Below are 24,183 nucleotides of genomic sequence, written 5' to 3'. Positions count from 1 at the left end.
TTAGTAGACTTACATGTTAGGTTTTTAAAATAATGGATATTTTTCCGGCCCTTGCTTAGTATATGAAAATAACTAGTTGACTCTAGACTTATCTTTTGATATCACCTAATCGACATTGCTATGTTAATGCTATCAATCTACGTACTAAATCCGGTTCACTAATATTCCCTTTGTGAAATAATAAACTTCTTGATGTTAACCCTGTTTTGTGAAGGACTGTTTTTTCCTCCTAACACTTTGTTTTTGTTGGAAGTGGCGACTTTGTTGTTATATGTAAGTATTTCCTAATATATGTATAGTAATAAATTTATATAGAAATTACATGATTCTAAAGAAATATAGTGCGCGGGGAGGTGGGAATACCAACAAGCACACGATATTCACATATGATTAAACTTTAATGATAGTGTAAGTTTATTATTGGGATCACTGGTATAGAAAACAAGTATGTTTTGTTTTTATAACGGCCCGTTACATCTCCTAATAATATAAAAAACCTCTTACCCTTCCGGTTCCGGTAATAGTGTTTTTCCCTAAAATTCTCAACTACAACTTCCACGTGATATCGTGATTAATTATTTTTTTATTTTTGCTAAAAGTGGCTCCGAGGCGGTAACGTTTCGTGTGCTCTGCCTACGCCATTTGGGAATACAGGCATGGTGTTTGTGTGTGTGAAGTTTTATCTTAGATGGTAAGTGGTGTAGGTACGGTCAAGGACTTCACCGCCAGATGACAGCCAATGAAATGCCTCACACGCCACGGTCATCTATACCTACATTCAACTCAAAATTAATCCTTCTGCAATGGAATTAAAAATCAAGTTGATTTGTCGCTTGGTTTTTCTGTGGCGTACAGAGCACGTCACTTCGTTTGTTTCGTGGCGGTGAAGAGCTTAATCCCTGGCCGTACATGGCTAATGCATTAGGGAATGATGAGAATAAGCCTTAAATTTACAGCACCAGGAATTCTGCACGTACTGCAGTGAAAAATGTTTTACAACTTTGAATTTGAATTGGTTTTTGAGTAGTTATACGAGAGTCAAACTGAAAGTTCTTAGAAAATCAAAAACTGAGCAAACTAGCAAGTTATTAGTTTTATTATATCTTTTCAAAATAGTGTCCATTCACATCAATACACCGCTGCATCCGATGGAACCACTGAAAAAAGCACTTAGCCCACTCGTCCTTAGGGGTCTCTTCGACGGCCTTTTGAAACGCACCCACTGCTTCTTCGGTGTTCATAAAAAGTTTTCCTCAAAGTTTTTCTTTTATTTTCGGGAATAAATAAAAATCGCAAGGTGCGAGGTCCGGGCTATATGGCGGGTGACCAAGTAATTCCGCGTCTGACGTCACTAAATAGTCGATCGTTCGCCTGGCGGTGTGCGACGAGGCGTTGTCGTGGTGAAGAAGGATCCTACTTCGAGGTCGTTTCTCCCGAACTTTTCCCAATACAAGTGGCAAACAATTGTTAATGGACCACTCTGCAGTAACTTTTGATCCTCTAAAACAATTGTCGCATAGTTACCTGTCCTTCCGAAGAACGAGGCCACCATCTTTTTCCCCACGCTTCGACCTCTCTTCACTTTAGTTGCCAACTCCTCGAAAGGAAACACCCATTGAGCAGACTGTCTCTTGGTTTCTGGATCATAACAGTAAACCCAGCTTTCGTCACCCGTAAGCATGTCGAAAACAGCATTTGAGTCACCTCCGTTAAATCTTTGAATCATTTCACGGCGCCAATCAACCCGACGGAGTTTTTGGGCCTCGGTCAAATTATGAGAAAATAATTTATTTATAACAGCAATGACACATAATTAGTAAAAATAACAAATAAGAAATGTTGCCGCTATAAAAAGGTATCCACCTCGCACAAAGCTTCCTGACCGCTAAATTTTCATGGAGGATTTTATGCACTTGACTCATACCGATGCCTAAGCTTGTCCGAATCTGCTGATACGTCACTCTTTTGTCAGTCTCTGTCATACGCCGCACAACACTGATGTTATTTTCAGTCGTCGCCGTAGAAGGCCGTCCCTCACGCAGATCATCGGTGAGATTAGTGCGACCACGTTTAAACTCATTAAACCAGTTGTAAATGGTCGCACGAGATGGGGCTTCATCATGAAAGGTTAATCGAAGTCTATCATAGCTTTCTTGTTGACTTAAATGACATCGAAAGTCATAAAAAATAATTGCTCGAAAATTTTCTCGCGTTAAATTCATGTTGACGTGACACAGACAATTTTCAATTTGCCGCCAAATCGTAAAACAAATGCCAAATTAATGAAATATAATGAAATAATATTGGCAAAGAGTTCCATTTTCAAAATTTAAACTTACTTTTTTATTATATTGTTTACAAGTGGCCAGTTCTAAAAACTTTCAGTGTCGCCCTCGTAAATATAAATGGAGATGTAACGGGCCATTTAAATTTGCTCACCCTTCAGTTGTTTCTTAGCGATAAGGTAAAGTATTACGAACAATTTAATTTAATTTTTAAACTGTTTTTGCGTTCAATATTGACGAATTAAACATTCTATATCACTCCCTGTCTACGGTACCGATGTTTTGTGACACAATGGAAAAGGAATGCTTGGAATAATATTGTAGCGTCACATTTTTCTATGAAGTAAATATACAAGTAAGAATAACATGTAGCTGTTTCAATCTATTTACTTATAACAGTGACTGCGATTTTTTACTGTTTCTTCGAATTGACGGATTCGCATTTATTAATTTGTAGTGTCGAGGTTCTTTAAGCAAATCGTTCGTTGGAACACATATCATTTTATGGGGATGTGTTGTATAAAAATAAATTGTTATGGGACGATTACACTGCTCAGTTCTCAGTTAGCGACAGGATAATTAATTTTTAAGGGTCTCCGTTGAGTCCCGTGGGTGCACGGCTTGGGGCGACGTGCTGTTTCAATGGAGCAGAGACCCGACTCACGCAGCGCTGCTCTGTTACCTTAAAGGTGCGGCCTCATGTAGCCGCTCGATGCTCGTTTGCAGCGACAAATCTGGTCACGTGACATATAGCGACAAAGCTGAAAATATTGAGCTTTATCGCTGAAAAAAAAAACTTATTCAATTTCGAAAAAAAACTGTTATTTTTTGTTTTCATTCACTCCGATTTCTTTTATTTGTGCCACTGCCTAAAGGAGGTTATGAAATCAGCTTCCAATACCAAGATCATTCCTGCAAGCAGCCATGTTGACGCTGCTGTTCGACGTGGCAACTTGACGGGAAATTCAAAATAGGGTCACTTGACCAGGTTTATCGCTGCAAACGAGAGACTAGTGACTGCATGTGGGGCACCCTAAAGGGTGCAACCGCATGCAGCCGCTCGTACCCTTTACCCTTAGATGGCACGAAACAAGCACGCCGCGACAAGTCAAGTCATGCACCAGCGCGAATTAGCGGAGGCCTAACTGAGTATTGGTCGCACAGGTAATAAAAGTCCATTGTACAAGCTAAACAGAACTGACCAATGTAATAACACCATTACCCACTAGAAGTTTCTTATTCTGATTTTATATGGGTGGCGGAGTTGTTTAAGATTCTTCAGACATTTCTCAAAATGTATAATTCCAAGGTTACCATTCAGTTAAGCTTATTATTTATGGTACAATGAAATATGTTTGTTGTGGTAGAATAAATGTTTAAATTGATCTTTCACAGTTATTTACTGATCTGAGTTGTCTGAACAATTTAGAAGATAATAATATTTAATTGTGAGAGCAATTTAACACGTAATATGAGTAGGTGACACCATTTTCTGTGACAACAGTTTTTTTACAAAATAAAGTTGAATTACCTACAATGTCATAGTTTCATTTGAGACACTTACCTTTTATTATATGTCTAGGTATAATTTAAAAACAAGACTTGCTTAAAAGATCTTTATTAAAATAAGTTTGTATCCATAACGTCTAGTGCGCCAACTAATGGCTATCTACAGAGATCCTAAGTAAAGGGAACATTAATAATGGCATACGAATTATAAAAATGGTTTCACCATTTCGTGTCCGTAATTACAAATACATATTTCACACATATTATGTACATACATTATCTTATGCATTCTGTCGATGCAGTTGCGGGAAATTCATAAAAAAAAATCACGATAAAGATTTTCACACATTATGTACATATACATTATCTTATGCATTCTGTCGATACAGTTGCGGGAAATTTATCAAACATTTTCACGATAAAGATATTTTTAACTCTTTGATTACACAAACGTTTGTATCATTTTCATTGGAGTAAATTAATGAACTAAAAGAATTTCTTTGCTCAGTAAATTAAGTTTACTCTTAAATACATGCGACATATTCCTTATGCCTGGATAAGTGTTAATAATTATAATTGAGTCTCTTTGTACAATCCCTAACTACCCTTGAGGATTCCATCCATAATCAGTGAATTTCAACTTAATTTTAACACCTAACTAATACAGTAGTAGGCGGAAGACCGAATTTACGATACAACATTGACATATTTACCGATCACCTTTAGCAGGTTTAAAGGGAGCTGTTACTTTGCTACGAGTCGAGCTTAGACTAAATTTGAAATAACTTTTCAAAAGTACTTAATTTTTTTTTATTTATTGCATATATATCTATATTATTTGCAAATTATTTTTTGAGGCGAAGAAACAATACCATAATATTAAAATTGAAATAAGTACCTTTGACACGACATTTCGTTTAATAATAACCCTTCTATGCGTCGTGTAGTTGTATAAAAAGGGTGAATTGGAACGTCACCGTGATCTTTGGGCTTATTAAAATTAAAACTCTAACATTTCGACGGGTCTCTGACTCAAACTCATATATGACATTTCACAAAATGCGAATAATCGTTTTTAGATACACATCCTGTAGATAATCCAACTTCATAAAATTTTATATATGAGGTTGAGTCAGAGCAGAGCAGAGACTCATCGATTTGCATTCCAGCTAGCACCCAGATGTTCAAACAACACTCTAGCTGGATGAAACGTTCCCAATGCACACGAGACACTATGGCGTTATTGTTTTGGTATAAATACACGGCACAAAAGGATGTCCTCTAGTTTGAATATTTAAACTATCTCAGCTACAGCTACTATTAGCTGTGTTAGAAAAAATAAAACAAGTGAAGAGACAAAATAATGGTCATCCTTTTTGCCATTTTCGAGCGTGAACTGATGTTAGCATTGCCAAAGTTTGCCTACGTGTCTTTTAGGACATTTAGAAAACTGCCAGGATTGTAGCTCGGAATTTTTGCTATAAAACATAATACTCGCTACTTAGTCATTATTTTGTAATTTTTATTTATTTATTTATTTAGAAAGTACATCCACATCATGTATATTACAATTTGAGCCATATTATAAACTATTTAAAGGTACTTTATTCCGATATACATGACAATTACGGAGCACATGTCATTGACCATAAATGCGAGATGTCCATTACAATGTTAAAAATTTGGTACTTAAAAAAAAATTAAATAGTCACAGATTAAAATAGAATTAATTTTCACATGAAGTGGTAAAATAAAAATTCAAACACTACGACATTTGCGACAGTTTTACGTTTCGCCGCAAAAATTCCGAGCTCTGGCAATAAGCAAGGCAAGGTAACTTACTTGGTTAAATATTTTTGTGCATATTCATTCACTCGTAGCAATAAAATGTAAAACATCTCTACTAAATTAGCGCAATCATTGCAAACGACAAAACTAAGTCACATCGAAGCAAAAATACTTAGTGACGCATTGCATTTTTGACGGCAGTGTGATCACTTCAATATGAGCAGCATAAAATCAGCATTAACTTCCACTTTGGGGACAGTTTGAAGTGAACCCTTGGGAGCAGACTCCTGAAAAGTTTTATGACCCTACTGAACTAAAAACAATTACTGGGCCGCGACTTTATGATAGCTATGTAAGCAACAAATGTGTGTCTGTGACATCTGGTAGCATTGTATTGCTCTAAAGATGATCTCTGGTTGAGTTCGAAACGCATCGGTATAGGGTGGTGGTGGTGATAGTCGGGTTTGTGTGATCTGTGTTTTTTTACAGTGTATGAGGCGCATGGACGTAGCTATCATAAGATCGCGGGTGAGCAAATTTTTAGTTCATTGATATGGACCGCTGCAAATCCTGATTCAGTTATTCCTGACTCCACGCTGGGGGCACCCGGGCAGGGAAGTTAAATCATCATGGCAGCATACGCCCGGGACAATGACCCTTGCTGATCGATACCATCAAACACCAGCTGTATGTTGGCCTCGTAGTTTTTGTCAGTGGGTTCGTAGGGCGTCCCCACGATGGGCACGAGATCGATGGCCCTGATTTCTGGTGGGTGGAGCACGCACTCGTTGGCGGCGAGTTGCCGGAGGTGCGCCCACGTCGCCCCGTAGTCGTATCGGAGCATGGCTTTGAAGAATTTCACGGATAGCTCCTGGAAAGGTAGGCGACGGTGAGTTGTACTGCAACACAACTAGTCTAATTTTTTTTTTTCACTATCGGCGTGGTTAACGTGGTTATTTTATACTCATGCAAAATAGCAGTCACTGCATAGTCCTACGGAATTCTAAAAAGCAGTACCTGTAAAGGCTTCGGCTGTTTCTTGCTCAAGTACCCCTCTACAGCCTTCAAAGCGTGGTCCAGCTGGTCCCCGTCCACGCCCAAGTCTGGTATTAGTGTAGCCAGCGACGCTAGCGCCGCCAGCTGCAGGCGGAAGGCCGCGGAACTGCGGTACGCGGACCCTTGGTCCTTGAGGAGGCTGTCGCGGGACGACTTTAGCAGGAACGAGTAGATGTTAGGGAGGACCTCGCTGCAAATGTTAAGATTTTCTTATGCATAGGGGGCTCAGAATGAAAGAGCTTAAGTCGGTGTTCCCAAGCGGATCCAGTGTGAATGAGGGCTATCGTTTTTTGTCTCACTAGATGGCGCACTGTTGCGTGAGGTTTTTAAGTGTGGCTTTCAAAGTCTGTTATTACGGGCGTGAAAACAAAGTTTAGATTAAAATCATATTTAATACACCTTAAAACCGTACCATAAAAGTATCGAGCATGCCACAGTGTTCCATAGTCCCCGTTTTGCTCGGAAAAAAGGGAGGACAAAGGTTTCCGAAAGACAAAACTGTCTCAAAACACAGACATTCATTGACCCGGAACGCATATTTGCCATAATTAATTTCAGATATTATAAAATATTCACAAAATTATTCTTATTATAAATAAACCCGCGCAGCTCACCCAAAAACTATGAGATTTGACATTTTGGAGACCTTACGCTACACTAGCGCCTCTAGCGGCGAATTCATACGCGATAGCCCTCATTGGAAACGCATAACTAAATTCTTTTGCAATTGTGTGTTTCATAAGCTAATAAGTAATGCTCTCTGGTTTTCCCTTCTATTATGAGCAGCAATAGAGGAACCAAATGTTAATTTACGAGATTCCCGATTCTATAGATTCCCAATTTCATAGGTTCTTCTAATATATAAAATTTTCGTGTCACAACGTTTGTAATGTTAGACCAAACTCCTCCGAAACGGCTTGTCTTTGGTCTCAGAATAGGACATAAACTATTTTTAATACTTCTACATAAACGGAGTCGTGGGCAACAGCTAGTATTTCTATAGATTTCAAATATCACATTTCCATTTCTACAGATTCCCAAATTTACAAAAAAAAAATTGTTCTGGCGCTTCGCTGGCCGCCGCCGCGGCACGCTCGCTACGCCTGCTCAGCTCCCGCACTGCTGTGCTGTAGCAGTTCAGAACCACTCCTCTTTTCGCTCGTCGTTGTATCTAATGGAGAACTTTAATGTAAAATGAGCTGGGGATTTGTGAATCCGTTAAGTTGTGGATCTGTTGAGTTGGGAATCTGTTGAGTTCAATGGCGCTCATTTGGGGAGACCCATGTACAGCAGTGGACTGCTAGGCTGATGATAATAATAATGACGATGATCTGTTGCGTTGGGAATCCATTAATTTGCGAATCTGTTGAGTTGGGGAATCTATTGAGTAGTGAATCCATTAAGTTATGAATCCGTGGAGTTGTGAATCTGTTGAGTTGGGAATCTGTAGAACTTGGAACATGCCATAAGAAGTGTAAATAAACTAACGTGACAGTCCGATGGCGTATGAAGTCTTTAGCCAGAGCAGCCATGGTGACGAGCAGCTCGAAAGCGCGCCGCAGGACGGCCGGGCCCGCTCTCTCAAACGTCGCTACCTGCTCACAACAATACATCCCAGTTACTTTTAACCCTTTTACAGGCCTTTCGAATTAAGATGTGCTACCATAAAATAAATCATAGTTTTATGTTGTTTAACTATGCGGGATTGATTTAAAAAAGAATAATATTTTTAACGAATTCAAATGATTTTGTACCATATTGTATAGTTAGTAAGGTCGAATATGTGTACATTTGTGCGGTTGCTATATGCACTACGCCTGGAAAAGGGTTAAATAAATAAAAATAAAAATCATTTCTTTCACGTCATTTTGGTAACCTATATTTTAATCAATTAAATTAATTAAATAAAACTACAATATAGAAAATTCACCAAAAATTAAATTAGAAAACAATTTCATATTTTTTTCCTTAAACAAAACAATAACAAATAAACATTCTTCTTCTTCTTCTCAGCCTTCTTCTACCAAATTTTTGGTGTAGGCCTCCTTCAACCTCTTCCACTTCGATCTATTTTGGGCAGTTAGAGTCCAGTTGCTACCCGCCACCCTTTTGATGTCATCTTTCCATCTCATTTGCGGTCTGCCCACTGGTCTTTTCTGTTCCCATGGTCTCCAATCCAGAACAACTTTACACCACGAATCGGTTTTTCGGGCAATATGACCCGCCCATTGAGCTTCGCTATCCGTCTACCAATGTCGGCGACTTTACTTTGCTTTCTAAGCCATTTGTTAGTTTTCCTGTCCCTCCTTGTAACTCCGACCAGTTTTCTCTCCATTTTCGGCAACTCGGAGCTTTCGTTGTTACCCAAGTTTCTGCTCCGTAAGTTAAAACCGGCAGGACACATTGGTTGAAGATCCGTGCCTTTTGCTCTTGTTTAATCTTCATCTGGAATGCGAAGCTCAACTTTGAGAAGGCTGCCCAACCCAACCTTACACGCCTATCAATCTCGTTACACTGGTTGTCTTTACCCATCTTGATTTCTTGGCCTAAGTACACATATTTATCTACGTTCTCGAGCATAGTGCCGCCTACATACACCACTGCGGGGTTATTCTTCTCCGTGGTCATTATTTTCGTTTTATTCAAATTCATTTCAAGACCTACTGCCAACGACTCGGTGTATAGCTCGTGAATTCCTGATGCGTATTAGCAAATAACACGATGTCATCCGCAAATCTCAGGTTAATAAAATAAAAGTTTATAAGGCAAAATTAAAAGCAACACTGAGTAAAGATCATTACTTTTTCTGTCCAAGGGTTTGTTTAAGCTGCCAGTCCACTGGAGCTGAGCGAAGCAGTGGAGCGGTGAGCGAGATAAAATCCAACAATAGAATTGCATAAAATCTCCGCTCCTTCAGTGGACAGAGAAACGCGCGCGAGCGGAGAAATGAGCGCGAGGCGCCTATGGGAGTAAATACTATACCAGTGGGGCCCACGTCAGGTGCACCAACGGCAGCAGTTCATTCTCGTATTCTGCCAGCACCGGCAGCCCCTGGTTTAGAATCTGCAGCGCCATGATGGCTTCGTCCATGCTCTTAGAAGACAGGAAGTTGACGCAGCGCTTCAGTATTGTCTGCGTCACTGTTATGTGCCGCGGCAGGGGCGGCGTCTCCTCTGAAACAATATCGCTAAACTCGGGACTAGGAACTCAATCAGTGCCTTTGGCGTGCATCGTGTAGGCAGCGCTAGTACTGGTGGTGGGCTGCGGCGCAAACTATCAACTTTGTGTGATTTGTGTGTATTCTTACATCGGCATAATATCACTTTGTCTAAAAAGCAGCTGGTCTAAGTAGCAAGTGGTTTAAAAAGCAAATAGTCTTGATCTGTTCGTGTCGGAAACTTGAAAAAACATAGGTTAAGTTAGGTTAGAGTGCGTCAAAGCGCAAAGCGCCTCAGCCACACGGAATAGGAGCTCCGCGAAGTGAAGCTCCGTCGACTTTGGTATATAGAATTAACGAGGAATGGAGACTGACTAGATATTCGGGAGATCGTTTTAGACCAGCTGCTTTTTAGACGAAGTGATACTGGGCCCTTACAGCTGCATGAACACACATTTGTCGCATAGATGTAGCTATTGTAAGGTCGCGAGAGGACAAAGTAAAGATATAATAAGTAATATATTTCCATCGGAGAAAGTCGGATCTCAATCGGATTACGACCCGAAGTGTCAATCAATTATTGTACTAAATGAGTGACATTTTCGTATATATTAATATGGAACTTTATTATTTAGAATCAAATGTCAAAACGGCCGTATCATGGGTACTGAAGCTAATTTAGGGAGTACGATAAATACGAACGTGTCCGATAAAATACGATGGATACCCATAATATCTGCAATTGTTTATCAAATAACCATCATCATCATCATAAGCCGGAAGACGTCCACTGCTGAACAGTCATCAGCATTAATATCTGCCACAGCGGAGCGTGCAAAAATATCTGACACGTCCTTCCGGCCCTAGAAATAGAGTCGTATCAGATATGTGTGCACGCAGATATGCTGGTGACTGAACAAAGAACTCCCCCTAAGAACGCCAGAATGAATGAAATAAGCAACCTGAGATATGTATGCATAGAAAAAATTCGTGTCTAGATTCGTGTCCAGCGGTGGTGTAGGGGTTATAGCACGCAGCACGGAATGCTGAGGACCTGGGTTCGATTCCCAGCGCTGGTATCTTTTTCTGGTTTTTCTGTGCATCCATGTCTCAGCTTGTATTTTCGAAATGAACGACAACTCGCCACTTGCAACCACCGGTTGCCCGCAACTCTCACAATGTCCACCTACACCCCGTTTCACCATCCATTGATTAAATTTATTTGACGGATAAATGTGATGCCGTCTCTGTTTGTTTTGTTCGAATAGACGGAGACTGTATCACATTGATCCGTCAAATAAACCTTCCCAAAGTAACGCCTAATTCAATAAATCATATCATTATATTATGTATTTACTAACCTGTAACCCTATCGTCATAATCGAGCACATCCTCCTCCCTTCTGAGCTCATCTTCCCTGAACATCTCCTCGGCAGTCTTGCCCTCATCATCTTTACTCATCAACTTGTCCACCTCATCAGCAGTACTCACGTACGCCATTAGGTCTTTCAGAATGTCTATCTCCTTCTCGTCTGTCTCTGTGGGTGCGTCTCTTTCCCGCGGGGGGAACCATTTCCGTATGCACGTTATGAATGTTAAGAACACTTGGAGGTACGCGAGAAGGTTTCTCTCGTGGTATTTGTCTAAGCTTTGAACTAGTACCTGAAAAAATGAGCTTGGTTAAAACTTGAGACGTTTACGACAAATAATATTATTATTTATTCGTAGGATGTGGATGTTTATTGTATCCATTTCTTAAGGAATCTGATAAAAAAAAGTGTTGAGAATTCATCCTACTCTGAGCATGAACTCTGGTCGAGTTCGAAACGCGTCAGCGTAGTGTGGTGGTAATATTTAGGTTTGTGTGATTCGTGTGTTCTTACAATGTTGAGGTGGAGGAGCTAGACACATTTGTTGCTCAGAACATAGCTATCATAAGGTCACGGGTGAGCAAAGTAATGAGGGTTTTCACAGAGGGGAAATATCGCTAGATGGCGTTAGTGTCGTGAGGTCCGTTTGACGTTCGCTCGTGATTGGTTAAATAACTAAATGAGCCAATCGCAAGCAAACGTCAAACGTCAAACAAACCTCACGACACTAACGCCATCTAGCGATATTTCGCCTCTGTGAAAACCCTCATTGATTGTTTTACTGCATCGAAATGCACTTTTGTCAAACAAGTTTCGGTAACCATTAGTGAACCGATACGAATACTCACATCTTCTACAATTCCATACAAACAATTCAATATGCTAGCGTCACTATATTCCATCACTACCGACAGTATTTGAAGCGCCGACTCGGTGTTCCACGCCTGAAACAATTTTTTTAATCTTGTATATTTCGTTTTTATAAAAGAACTATCAATAGTATATTTTACAACAAGTACAAAAAAAAGGCGCCATTTGACGTTACATTATCCGAGCCGTAAGCGAGGGTAAAATGGGTTTTATAAACAAGTTATACGCTCTAATGTTCACTTCAATTGCAAGGAAAATAAACAGAAACCGTTCTAAAATTACTCATATAAAAAAATATTATAATTCCATAGTAATGAGTTCGCTTGTCTGTTCCGCTTTCACGCCTTCACTATAGTATAGTAAAATTCATCATAGAATGTGTAATGTATGTAAAACATACCTTTTTAAGCCTCACTGATATTTGATTAGTAAAATAGTCCGCGTTGCATCTGATGAGTTCCCCTACGGAGGCGTGCGAGCAGGCCGTCGCTATATCGCTGATCGCCTTCACTCCCGCTAGGTGTAGCATCTCATATGTGCTGCCTGCAATACAAACCAACGGTCAATGTTTGGGTAAAATAATCTTTAGCACTTAACATCTATGGGAGGTACCCTAAAATTTTTTTTTACTATTTTTCGGGATAAAATGCAACATATCGTCACTACTTTGAAAAAATCTCGTATCTCAAATCAACATGTAGACAAAAATTACCCTTGAAATAATGTGCACAAGGCTCACTTTGAAAAATTATCGATTTTGAGTAAAGAGTATTTTTAAAAGTAGTTCTAGCACTGATAGTCTCTGAGCAAAGTCGCGGACGGACAGACAGACAGACATGGCGGCATTTTGGCTACAAAACCCTAAAAATAAGTCAGAAAAAAAGCCTGAATTAAAAATGAAAATTTTACTAAAAATAAGCCTAAACTTACCAACTCTCTCCAAGACCAAGCACAGGGTCTTAAGCAGATACGGCTGGAAGTCTGGTCCGAGTCTTTTGGCCATGAGCCCCACTCCCTCCGTGAGGATGCAAACTAGCGCCATGTTGCGCTGCGCCTCCCCCAAGGTGGCACATAGTGAGGGATCGCGGCGGGAGGTCCGTGGGGTCTCGTAACTGATGCCTGTCGTTCGGGTTTCTGTAGCGCCCTCGAAGAGGCCTGGATACAAAGAAGTTTATTGCTGTATGACTTGGGCGTGCCTAGGAGGGGCAGGGGAGGGAAGTTGCCCCCCCCCTGGAAATTGTATGCTTCACTATAACTTTTGACAAACCTTGAGAGCCGCAAGTGTGTAAAACAAAACAATACCCCGATTCTACCTAAAAAAAAATGTAACTTGCCTCCCAAAGCCATAGGACCTTGCTCATAAGTAGTGAAATAATAATGGCTTATTAAAACGTTATTGCGCTTAATAAAACTGCTACTTCCTTCGCTCGAAATGCAAGTGTAAGCTCTAATCTACTTCCTATTTCGCTACGCCTTATTTCGAAATCTCTACTATCTTACTTCCTATTCGACTACAATACGACTAAAATGCGAAAGTTTGTGAGTGTAGTGTATATGTCCTACTATCTTACTTACCTATACTTGCGAAATTCTACTATTCTACTTCCTATTCGACTACAATACGACTAAAATGCGAAAGCTTGTAAGTGTATATGTGTTCTACTATCTATTACTTCCTATTTCGACTACAATACTACTACTAAAATGCGAAAGTTTGTGAGTGTATATGTGTTCTACTATCTTACTTCCTATTTCGACTACAATACGACTAAAATGCAAAAGTTTGTGAGTGTATGTGTGTTCTACTATCTTACTTCCTATTTCGACTACAATACGACTAAAATGCAAAAGTTTGTGAGTGTATGTGTGTTCTACTATCTTACTTCCTATTTCGACTACAATACGACTAAAATGCGAAAGTTTGTGATTGTATGTGCGCATGTGGATGTTTTAGCGCCGTAAATAAATTTTGCACAGAGCTCGAACCCACGACTCTCTGTTTGAGAGGCCGTAGGTCAAACCACTAGGAAACCACGGCTAGTCTGTATTTACAAAGAAAAGCTAAGTTCCTCTTTAGATGGTAAAAAATTACGACATAGGTAGTATTAAGAACTTACCTGGTACGCTATCCTTGGTCCAAGCTCTGGGGTCGTACACAGATACATCGAAAGTGTCAGCCTCGGTGACTGGCGCGTCGCCGCCGCCCACCTCCAACGGGAGGTACCAGACATTGTCCTCTACGTACATGGCGATCACTCGCCGCGCCAGCTCCGGCGGGGCGGCGGGGGCTGGCAAATGTTAGAAGTCAAGTAAGGCTATGTACGCACTATGCGGCTAAACGTGCGTTTTGAGCGCGCCATCTCTGAAACCGCGCAGTTAAATGCAGTGTGTACGTAGCCTAAGAAAAAGTAAAATTTAATTTACAAGCAGTAAGTTTTAGGTTTTGCTTGTGTAGTTTCGTCTCAAGATACTTTGTATAAAAAATCGAAGATGATGATACTTTGTGTAAAGAATTTTTCGCGTAGCTTTTTACATTAGTATAATTAATTTGTAGCATCTCATTTTTCGTGTAGTATTTTACCCTAGACGCATTTCGCCGCTATCGATGTTTGCCTGGGACTCCTAATTAATTTGACGCATTAATTGATGTTTGCATTAAAATACACTAATACACGATCGAGGTGAAATGCGACTAAAACTAATAACGACTAAAAAAACACAATTGAGACACAACGCGATACTTAAATGCACGATCGTGGTGAAATGCGACTAAAATTTATAATAGCGACTAAAAAAACAAACGATTGTGACAACGCTATAATTAAATATACGATCGAGGTGAAATGCGATTCGGTCGCTACAAGGAATTTATGCTTTTGAGGTAAAGAACTAACAAATGTACGGTTGATACGATTATGATGAGATGAATGATGATGAAGATGTATTACCTGAGGCGATGGCGTTGGCGAGCGCGGCTTGTGCGGGGGTGTGCGGCGGCAGCCGGTCCAGCAGCAGCGCGGCGCAGTCGGCGGCGCCCAGCAGCGCGCAGCCCGCCCACAGCCGCCGCGCGCCCGCCGCCTCCAGGTGACGGAGCGCCAGCCACGGGGGGACGCCGCCATACCACTGCTCACGTCTAAACATACAGACAGATCAGTGGCGACGCGTCCATAGAACCCTATTCTCACTGGCTTGCCCCAATAGGACTACAGGTCATCATTTGTGAAAGATGTATGCGATCTTGGCTTCGTCTTTACCACCGAAATATCTGACGCTACGCCACTCAGAAAGAGTCAAAATATCTATTCAATTTAGGCTATATAACACGCATTATGATTGGTTTTTTGGAGTCTTTTTGTATTTTTTATTTCAACTCCAAATTTGTTACTTTTACGGGTATCCCGTGAAACCATATCGAAAATACAAACTGCCGCTGGACCAACGGTGGTGTAGGGGTTATAGCACGCAGCACGGATTGCTGAGGACCTGGGTTCGATTCCCAGCGCTGGTCTCTTTTTCTGGTTTTTCTGTGCATCCATGTCTCAGTTTGTTTTTTCGGTATATAACACGCACTTTTGAATACCAAAAAAAACTACCACAAGTACGGAAAAACTTCTGTTGAGAAGAAGCCGGCAAGAAACTAAAAGAGTTAGTATTATTTTTATTTAAAAGGGGGATAATCGAGCATCAAGTTCACCTAATGGGAAGCAATCACCGCCGCCCAATGGACACACGCAACTCGAGGGATATCAGATATCATAAATGCGTTGTCGGTCCTTTGAAAGACTGATAGGGTCGTTTTTTGAAGATCCTTGAGCTGTACCGCTCTGATAATGCTGTCCCAGGAAGCTGATTTCACATTTATGCTTTTATATATTTTTAAAACAAATCTAGAATGCTACACAAAGACTTACGTCACAAATATTTAAGACGTTACACCATAATATATCATCAACCCCGCTGTAAACGTTCCATAGCTGAGCAAAGGCCTCATCTCGGAATGAGAGGGCTGAGATCGCGTGTTGCGGTTGCAGGTCTTTCAGGTTTACGTTTGATGGGACAGATTTACCTCTAGCAGCGTGTCGCCGCAACAGCGTCAGATCAGTCTGCACGGCGGCGGCCTCTGTAAGCGCGGTGACGAGCGTCTGCAGATTGTGGTCCGAGGCCAGTGCTGTGGTAAGCCGCTGGGGGCGCGCCTCGTCGCACATCACTTCGATGTAGCCGTTCAGGAGGTCCAGAGCTGCCAGCTTGCGGCTGCTGTCTGGACGTGATCAAAGCACGCAACGTTTTTAAGTTGAAATAGATACACGGGTCACTTTCCGTATTAATAGTCGTGATATGCCCCACATGTTTCTAATGAGGATTGAAAACAAATAGTCGCCTTCGTTGAGAAAGTGGTGTACAATCGCCATCAGATATTTCGGTGCGGCCGAGGTGATCAAAAATATCGGACCATAAAGCCTTGAGAATAGAGTGCATGTTCCGATATTTTTGACTACCTCGGCCGCCCCGAAATATTTGATGGTGACTGTACCTAATTGTATTTATATATGAAATTTGTACGGTTCAGAGGGGCTACTGCGAAGTTCGAAAATCGAAGTTCGTATCGTACTGTCCCTCTCACTCTCGTATTAAATAAGATAAGCGTCAGGGGGACGGCAAGATACGAAGTTCGAATTATGCACTTCGCAGTATAGCGCCAGTACACGAGTTCGACTCAATTTCAACACAAGTATCCTCTCCACATTGTCCTGAGAAAAATTTGGTTCTCCTTTTCATATTGAAATAAGAAACTCACCGATATTATTCAATATCCTGGGCAGCTTGGTCAGCGTGCTGAAGAAGTTTTGGCACAAACTGTCCATTGCGTGGTGCCTGGCCTCTCCCGCCGCGCCCGCGAAGTATGTTCTAACCGTGGCCGCGCTGTACTCCGACACTTCGCTGTACTCATCCTTTGACAGGGTTATGAGGATTTCCAGCGCAGTGGGGACTGAGGGCTTCATTGTTCTGGAACAAATGAAGAGGTTTATTGTAAGTCCCTATGCTCTTGATAGAGTGATTGTGGTCGACGGATGAAGTAGTAAACCTTCATGACGGCTTTTTAGGGAAAATTGGGAAGTAGTTAGAAATATAGAATCCGCAACGAGGCTATCCGACACGGAACTAAGTCATCAACATAGCTCAGAGAACTAGCAAGTAGAAGGGACAGTCTGCTGGCCATATCTAACAACCGGTGCCGGTGGAGTGAACGTGTTCTTGAGTAGAGGCTGCGTCTCGGCAAACGTATTGTAGGACGCCCTCCAGCCAGCGCAAAAGCTGCGAAAGGCTGCTGGTAAAGGCAGCTGAAGTAGTCTCCACACTCGCGCGCGCAAGTGTGAGGTATAACAAAGCGAGACTTACTCGTGGCATTCATTATAGCAGCCTTGCACAGTATACGGCCAGTTCTCGCTCGGCGCACGTGCGCATACTCGCTGTACAATTCGCATTATTGGGTTTGATTGTAATGACATAGGGAAGTTTGTTTGAATAAAAGCCCGATAGATGTCGCTGTATCGGTCCCGAACGAATCCTACATCGCGCTGGCAAGAGTTTTCTTGCACTGTATATAAGGCCTGTAAATTGGAAATACATTGTCATTCGACGAGGAACCGTGTATTCATTCACGCCTCGAACACTCGCTAATGCGAATGCTGATTATAAAGTTCTAATTCTTCAACCTACCCTACATTGAATTAAGGTCTCATTAATTTTAAACCATTTGGCACGGTCTTGTGTTTTCCAAATTCAAACCTTCCCAGCTACTCGTATCAAGGAGAAGTAGTTAGTCCATCTCGTGGCCTGTCTTCCGGCCTATTCGCTTTTTTCTCAATCTTCCATCTTCCAAAGCGAGCGCGATGAGACACGACACATATCTATCGCGAGTGTAAATGAGGTATAACAAAGCGAGACTTACTCGTGGCATTCATTGAGCAGCCGTGCGCAGTAGACGGCCAGCTCGCGGCGCACGCGCGCGTGCTCATGCGTCGTCAGCACGGAGAGACATTTGCTGATCAGCGTCAGTTTCTCGCCTGCCATGCTGTACCATTCCGCTGAGCGCTTCGACAGCTCTTTGGGCTTCTTTTCTGGGAATGAAGGGGTTTTACAATGAGGGCTTAAAGACAGGATAAATATCGCTAGATGGCGTTAGTATGGTGAGGTTTTTTTGACGTAACGGTCTTGCTTGCAATGAGGGCTAACGGTTTTGCGCTCACCAGTTGGCGCCACTGTAGACTCTAGGTCTTGCCTGAAGTATAGTGGTTAGTTTGTTATTACGGGCGTGAAAACAAAATTTACATTTAAATCATATTTAATGCCTTAAAACCGTACCATAAAAATATCGAGCATGCCACAGTGTTTCGTAGTCCCATTATGTTCGGTAAAAAGGGAGGCCAAAGTTTTCCAAAGACAAAACTGTCTCAAAACATAGACATTAATTGCCCCGTAACGCATATTTGCCATAATTAATTTTAGGTATTGCAAAATATTCACAAAATTATTCTAATTATAAATAAACATTTTTTATTAAATATTTTATTAAATATATTTTTTTAATTTCGTGTAATTTTTTTATTTTTTATTTACCAGATAAGTTGTGAACTTGCTGAATTTTATGAACCATAAACTTAAAAAAACCTGGTGACTAATCTTCATACCTTATAACGAGAAGTACTTATATATGAAATAATATCCTTCACACCGCTGCTCAAATCACAGAGATGGTACGGAATCGCAGTGACGTGCCGTAAGCATCTTTTCGGGGACGAACAATCGATCTAGCTCGGTCTTATCTCTCTGGGAAAACGATCGTTTTCGGGTCGGTCAGGCTTATAGTTCAACCGTATGCCAAAAGGCGGTATCTCAAAAACTAATCACTTTTGAATTGTCTACGCCATTTGTTGCAGAATGTCTTACACAATAGTATTAATAACTCAAAAGTGCTATTTTTAGATACCGCCTTTTGGCTTAGGAGTGCAGTATAAAGCCATCGTGCATTCCTCAATGGTCTCACATAGCCAAAAAAGTAAAATAAAATAAACGTTAAAAGGAAATACTCTTAAAATATCAATTACCCTTATTGCTTACTTCTTTATTGGTCTTCTTGTCGCGCACCATCTTGGCAAAGTCTTCTGCGGACACCGCGGGGTGCTTCAACAGGAACTTGTCGTGCATAGTGAGACAGAGGATGCGGTGTATCGCGTTTATTGCGGCCTGGAAACCAGGGTTGGAAAAAATCATGATTTTTTGAAAAAATCGTATAAATCGCGATTTATTGAAAAAATCCTAATAAAATTCGTTTATTTTTTATTTTTTCGGTTGTCATAGTTTTAACAAAAGTTTTGCGTAAAACGGAAAGCGCTCTGAGAAAAAGGGAATTCCCCTAAAATATCTCATTCATCCGAACAAAACGTTCAATCCAAACGTTTTTGTTATTACTGTTGCTGTTGGAAAACTGTTTTTTTTTTGTTTAAGTACTATAATAATGAATAACGATGGCAATTACATTGATTGATTTTTAACTAACATTTATGACAATATAAAGAGAATTGATTAAATCATTGATTTTTATTGAAAAAATCATTTGATTTAAATCGTGATTTAAATCATGATTTAAATCAAAATGATTTAATCATGCCAACCCTGCTGGAAACATATGGGACAGTGCAAATCATAGCCTACAGACCCTAAAAAGAGTCGTATTAGATAATTATGTACAGTACCCGGCGATAAAGATTGCACATCGGTCTTCGGAAAAAGACAATTGGCTGTTCACGACGATTTCCGAACACTGGCTACCGTCCATCAATCATCGTATTTATAAAGTGACGTTTTATACCAAATAAATACTGTACCTTTATGGACTTAATTAGTTTTCGTCAAATTAATGACATGTAAACTTCGGATATCTATAGAGAGCTGCTGCAACTACTAGAAAAAGGATAGTTCCCTCTTTTTCCTAAAGATGCCAATGTACAATTTAAAGTTTTGGGAGGTTTCAACAACTCTTTATTATATGTTTTCATCTAAATACGCTCGTACTCTATTACACTTGTACAACGACTAACAAAAATCACATAAGTAGTGTGTGACAACGCTCTACGAAGCCGAAATTAGCCGAGTCTCATTCCAAAGACCGATGCGCAATCTTTATGGCTGGGTACTGTATCCTTTGTTGTGTCAAATACTGGTGCAGGTGACTACACAAACCAGGACATACGTCATTTCCTCTTGTTAATTCTAATTCATGGATACCACAAATATGACTATCGATAGATTGTTTTTTTTGGAATCTTTTTGTATCTTTTATTTCAATTCCAAATTTTTACTTTTACGGTCATCCCGTAAAACCTAAATTGAAAATACAAACTGAAATATAGAAAAACCAGAAAAATAAGACTAGCACTGGGAATCGAACCTAGGTTCTCGGCATTCCGTGCCACGTGCTATACTGCTACACTACTGCTGGACAACGGTACAGACACGAATTTCTCAGCTTGTTTGTTTCTTATTTAGCCACTTAAGCAGTGACGCTAGCGACATCTATACCGTAGCCCTCATCGAGAAACTTTCGGCACTCCATTGGAACTAACCGCTCACCCGGACAAGAGATATCGTTATTAAGCAATCAAATTAAGATTGTTTTTTTTACTATCGATAGAGTTTTGAATAGGCTACCGAATAGTCCAATACAAATGAGCAATCTTAGCTGATGCAATAACCCCTCACCACGACAACAGCATGGCCGGGGTTGTCTTTGGCCGTGGCCACGTCCTGCAGAGCGGCCAGCACGCCGGGCAGGATGCTGGCCAGCACGTCCACCACCAGTGCTTCCAGCGGGATGTCCTCAATGTGCCCCGCCTCGCTCGTGAGCCGCGGGTGGCTGGCTGTGTGAGCGGTGACGCAGTAGATTGCTGCCAATCTGATGCAATGATATTTCAAAGTCAAAACCAATATACACGTATCTTTATTCAATCTAGGCTATGACAAGCACTTTTTTTTTTTTGTGTAGCCTGTATTATGTCCCACTGCTGGGCAAAGGCCTCCCCTTTTCTCCGCCACTCTTCCCTGTCCTGGGCATGCACCTGCCAATCGAGCTAAAAAGCGCTCAGGTCGTCGCGCCATCTCCTCTTGGGTCTGCCTTGCCTCCCTTGCTGATTGCTGCTTGGCCTCCAGAACAAAATCCTTCTTTTTTCAGGAACGAGTCCGACTCAGGCTGCACCAGTTTGTGAAGATAATATACGTATTAAGACTAACCTGAGCGCCCTAAGTTTGTGCAGTTTAGCGATGTGCACAGACACGAAGACAGCCTGCGCGATGAGCGGCACCTGGCTCCGAAGCAGCTTCTTGCGCACGCGGTCGTCTATGTTCAGCATCAACACCGTTAGGCACTTCATCACATTGTGCAAGAGCTCTTCGGGGACCTGTGCAACTGAATTAAAAAAAAAATTGCGTCATATCAGCGAATCCTGGCAACGTAGAATGTCGGGAAATTTTTAAAAATATGATCACCAACACATTTCACAGATAAGAAATGACTGTGACAAATATGTAACATGGAGCACACACATGCGCGCAAACATTTGAAAAATTAGACAGAAGCAGAGGCAGGTACAATTTTTTGCGGAACCTTTGCAGTTACGGGAGGCGGAGTTCCATTACAAGACTGATGTGTATGCATCGCTATAAAAGCAGCCTTTGCATTATGCATAAATGATAACTATAATTTCTTACTAGATTACCTGTTATTTTTAATTGCTGCAGATTTAAAATAAATCATATTATTTTAGGTCTTTATATTTGTGCAAATTTAGATAAAGATAGCATCTTTCTATTTTCATCAATACAATTGGTTTTGCTCCAAGGAGACTTATAAAAAGTTAAGTGTTTTTACACTAGGCATAAAATCATCTAAATAGCTAATTTGGGGCTAACAAATTAGGTGTGATATGATGGATCACTCAATTTCTGTAATGTATAGCTCTGTAATGCGAAAAGCCAATATAAAAGATCACCATAACCTGTCATTAACTTACTCATGCCTGGCTTGGAGTTATCGAAAATGAGACTTAGCAGGCCAGTCTCAATCATCATGCACATCTCGAAGTTAACAACTGTGACCTTCTCCAGAACAAACTTCATGCCGTCAATGATACGCCATTGCAGCTCATGTTTTTTTCTAAAAAAAAAAATATAATTTGAAAGTTTTAAGTGTTGAGCAAAGGTATTATTAATTAGGAATATTTTGAATGCAAGTAAGCAAATAGAAAGTAAAGACTGAGTTCTGCCGATAGTAATGTGTCACCAGTAATATCTTGTCTCATTGTATGCATATAGTTAGTTATGCACAAAAGTACAACCAAACTAGAACTGCAGACGCGTAACTAACTAGGCCCTTGTGAGCAGGTTATAAAGTTCTCAAGTCACCACATTCTAAACACACCACATTCTCAACATAACACATTCTCATCTCACCACATTCTCAGCTCACTACATTCTTATCTCACCACAATTGCAACATACCACATTCTCATCTCACCACATATGCAACATACCACATTCTTATCTCACCACAATTGCAACATACCACATTCTCATCTCACCACATATGCAACATACCACATTCTTAACTCACCACATTCTCAACTTACCACCTGCTTATCTCACCACATAGTCATCTTCATACTTTATTTCTTAGCAATAAGGTTACATGCATGCATGCATCCATGGTTATATTTAAATGTTTCCTCACTGACCTGACCAGCAATGAGATAACATTGTCATGTTAATAAATGTGAAAATGGTTAGGATGCTGACTGTAGGTAATATAAATACATATATCTGTTATACAGGTAGTGCCACGAGTATTACCAATATTATCTGTGTATATTTTTACTGCTATATTTATTTAAATTCAGATTGATTTTAGGTTTTGGCTCCTTTAACATCATAAGTCTTGACTTTTTTTACACATACATAGTTCTACAGACCGAACCGAGAATTCTAAGTTTCGTGATTCTGGAAATTACATAAATGTAAAGTTCATATTTCATTGAACAATTTGTACTACAACAAGTACATTCAGCAGCCTTACAATTGATTTGTACTTTGTGAAGTACATGAGGACTTATGAGTTTAACATTTCATGATGTCTATTCATGTTGGAAGAGATCCTTTTATGGGTTAAGTTCTCATTTGTACATTGGTTTCTAGATGTCAACAGTTATTTTTGTGTGTTTATGTACAAGCGTTGTAAAATACAATACAAAATTAAACTATATTTGGAGGGTACCTATTCTAGTCAATTTTTTCTTAAAATTTTTACTGAGTGCAAAAGAGATATACCAAGCAACAAAAGAGATATGGCGTGTTGTGCTAGTTGTTGCCCACTGTACATGTTAGGATTGTTGGGCTAATGGGTCCAATTGATGGACGCAAGCAATCATACGTTAGAGTGAGTACCTTCATCGCATTCTAACGTATAAACACGTACCTGAGGTTGGCCGACGCAGGCTCAACATGTAAAGCGGGCATTAATAACGGGAGACTTTAATAAAAAAAAATGAGGGTAAGTTTCTTACTCGATTTCTGTGGACTTTATGTGCGTTATGAATGGGAACAGGAGGTACTGCTGCAGCTCTTGGATAGCTTCTTTCTTCAGCTCGGAGACGCGACTTCTGAACTGAGCAATTGACTCTGCGTTCGGGCACATCATTACAATATCACAAACAGGCTTGATGCGCGCAAATGTCTGCTTTAGATCCACGTTCATTTTGCCGTTCTGTTATTTGAAACCCGTAAATGGATAAGTGTAAGTCCTTTTAGCGATAAAGTATGTAATACATCTTCTACTTGTACATTTGTATTTAATAAATGAACAAAAACTAGTTAAACTAAAATTTATCGGTCACTTTTTCGCTTCTGTCACTGTCTGTCTGTCTACTGCTGCAAGCAAGAGAAGTATTTCCGGTTTTAACCCAACCAAAGCATGATTTATTCTTGTGTCATATACAAAAACTCCAAAAACCTAAACTATTGCTACTCTATTAAAAAATGGAAGCTGCAGCAGGGCTACTACAAAACTCGTTCGTGTCGTGACTTTGAGTCGGTCCCTCTC

General features: G+C 40.5%; 1 protein-coding gene across 1 annotated transcript; it reads right to left on the bottom strand.

The window, feature by feature from the left end:
• Positions 1-3,887: 3,887 nt before the first annotated feature.
• Tti1 (Telo2 interacting protein 1) lies at positions 3,888-24,027 on the bottom strand. Its single transcript, XM_074096038.1, is given in 19 exon segments — positions 3,888-6,453; positions 6,600-6,828; positions 8,127-8,233; positions 9,621-9,811; positions 11,157-11,457; positions 12,014-12,109; positions 12,436-12,578; positions 12,966-13,190; positions 14,153-14,323; positions 14,984-15,077; positions 15,080-15,168; positions 16,102-16,293; positions 16,831-17,039; positions 17,986-18,154; positions 19,142-19,280; positions 20,796-20,988; positions 21,324-21,498; positions 22,103-22,245; positions 23,648-24,027. Coding segments are annotated over 19 exon segments (3,309 nt in total). The 5' UTR covers positions 23,839-24,027; the 3' UTR covers positions 3,888-6,201.
• Positions 24,028-24,183: the final 156 nt, after the last annotated feature.

The sequence above is a fragment of the Choristoneura fumiferana genome, chromosome 13 (genome assembly GCF_025370935.1).
Source record: "Choristoneura fumiferana chromosome 13, NRCan_CFum_1, whole genome shotgun sequence".
Taxonomy (NCBI): domain Eukaryota; kingdom Metazoa; phylum Arthropoda; class Insecta; order Lepidoptera; family Tortricidae; genus Choristoneura; species Choristoneura fumiferana.
Note: the sequence above shows the minus strand (reverse complement) of the source record. Positions and strands in the feature narration are given on the sequence as shown.